Below are 1450 nucleotides of genomic sequence, written 5' to 3' on the forward strand. Positions count from 1 at the left end.
ATCCAAATCAGAGGTGTATCAAAATAACACTACAGATCTAGCTTTATAATGATTTGTCTTTTTTCAAAATCCAAATCAGAGGTGTATCAAAATAACACTACAGATCTAGCTTTATAATGATTTGTCTTTTTTCAAAATCCAAATCAGAGGTGTATCAAAATAACACTACAGATCTAGCTTTAGTCACTCTTCTATTAGGCCTATTACTATCCAATGCTTCCTACGTCAACTAGCGGCATTAAGACATAACTTTTGAATTCAAAACGCGATTGTTTGTCTTATACAAATTGTTGATGAATGTTTTGTGCGGATATTCTTGAGATTCATATCGTTAATTAACAGAAAATTAACCCTTGTTTTTTGAGCTACGGAAACCAGCACGAGATTTTAAATACAGAGAAACAACACAGCGAAGTATAAAAAAAACGTGAATTGAATCTACAGACGTTTCGGAATTTACAAGTTCCTCCAACGGCAATATAATCCACGGGATCATGTATTATAATACTATTACTGCGTGTTCATATAAATGGATCATATAAAGAATGGTGTCGAGTGGAGGATATAGGTGTATGTACTTGTAAGGTTTGTTTGTTTTTTGAATTTCGCGCAAAGCTACAAAAGGGCTATCTGCGCTAGCCGCCCCAAATTTAGCAGTGAAAGACTAGAGGGAAGGCAGCTAGTCAACACCACCCACCGCCAAATCTTGGACTACTCTTTTATCAATGAACAGTGGGATTAACCGTCACATTCTAACACTCCTATGATAGGTAAGTTGAATACGTTCAGTGACGGGGATATTTTTTTTTTAAATACCGAACTGAAATCGTGATTCATTACGTCGTGAAATAAAAACCCATGTTCGTATTAATTTCATCAAGGTGTGTACTTTAAGCTCAGTTGATGGAAAAGTTTATCTTATCAATCGTTATCTTTAAGTGACTAATACTGGACTCAAGATCTAACCTTTCAGACAGAACTCCAGTTTTTGAGTTGCGCATGACAGTAAAAAAATTGTAACCTGTATTAAGTAGATAATTTCCATAAGTATTCACTTCTTGTTCGTCATTGGTTAAACCATCTTAACATGCGATGTTGCACGGACTGCGTTACGATCTCGGCGATTTTCACTATAGTAAGTACTTGTTGCCTTGTTTACTAATAGTTTACACAGTAAGTACTTGTTGCCTTGTTTACTAATAGTTTACACAGTAAGTACTTGTTGCCTTGTTTACTGATAGTTTACACAGTAAGTACTTGTTGCCTTGTTTACTAATAGTTTACACAGTAAGTACTTGTTGCTTGTTTACTGATAGTTTACACAGTAAGTACTTGTTGCCTTGTTTACTGATAGTTTACACAGTAAGTACTTGTTGCTTGTTTACTGATAGTTTACACAGTAAGTACTTCTTGCTTGTTTACTGATAGTTTACACAGTAAGTACTTGTTG

The 1450-nt window shown here is 34.8% G+C and overlaps 1 protein-coding gene across 1 annotated transcript in view; it reads left to right on the top strand.

The window, feature by feature from the left end:
- Positions 1–1017: 1017 nt before the first annotated feature.
- Positions 1018–1450, top strand: part of LOC111089875 — a 16764-nt gene continuing 16331 nt past the window's right edge. Inside the window, exon 1 of the mRNA XM_022403111.1 lies at positions 1018–1135. Within this exon, the coding sequence (XP_022258819.1) occupies positions 1088–1135 (48 nt within the window). The 5' untranslated portion in view covers positions 1018–1087. The remainder of the gene's footprint in view (positions 1136–1450) is intronic.

This window comes from Limulus polyphemus, unplaced genomic scaffold (assembly GCF_000517525.1).
Source record: "Limulus polyphemus unplaced genomic scaffold, Limulus_polyphemus-2.1.2 Scaffold7714, whole genome shotgun sequence".
Classification (NCBI taxonomy): domain Eukaryota; kingdom Metazoa; phylum Arthropoda; class Merostomata; order Xiphosura; family Limulidae; genus Limulus; species Limulus polyphemus.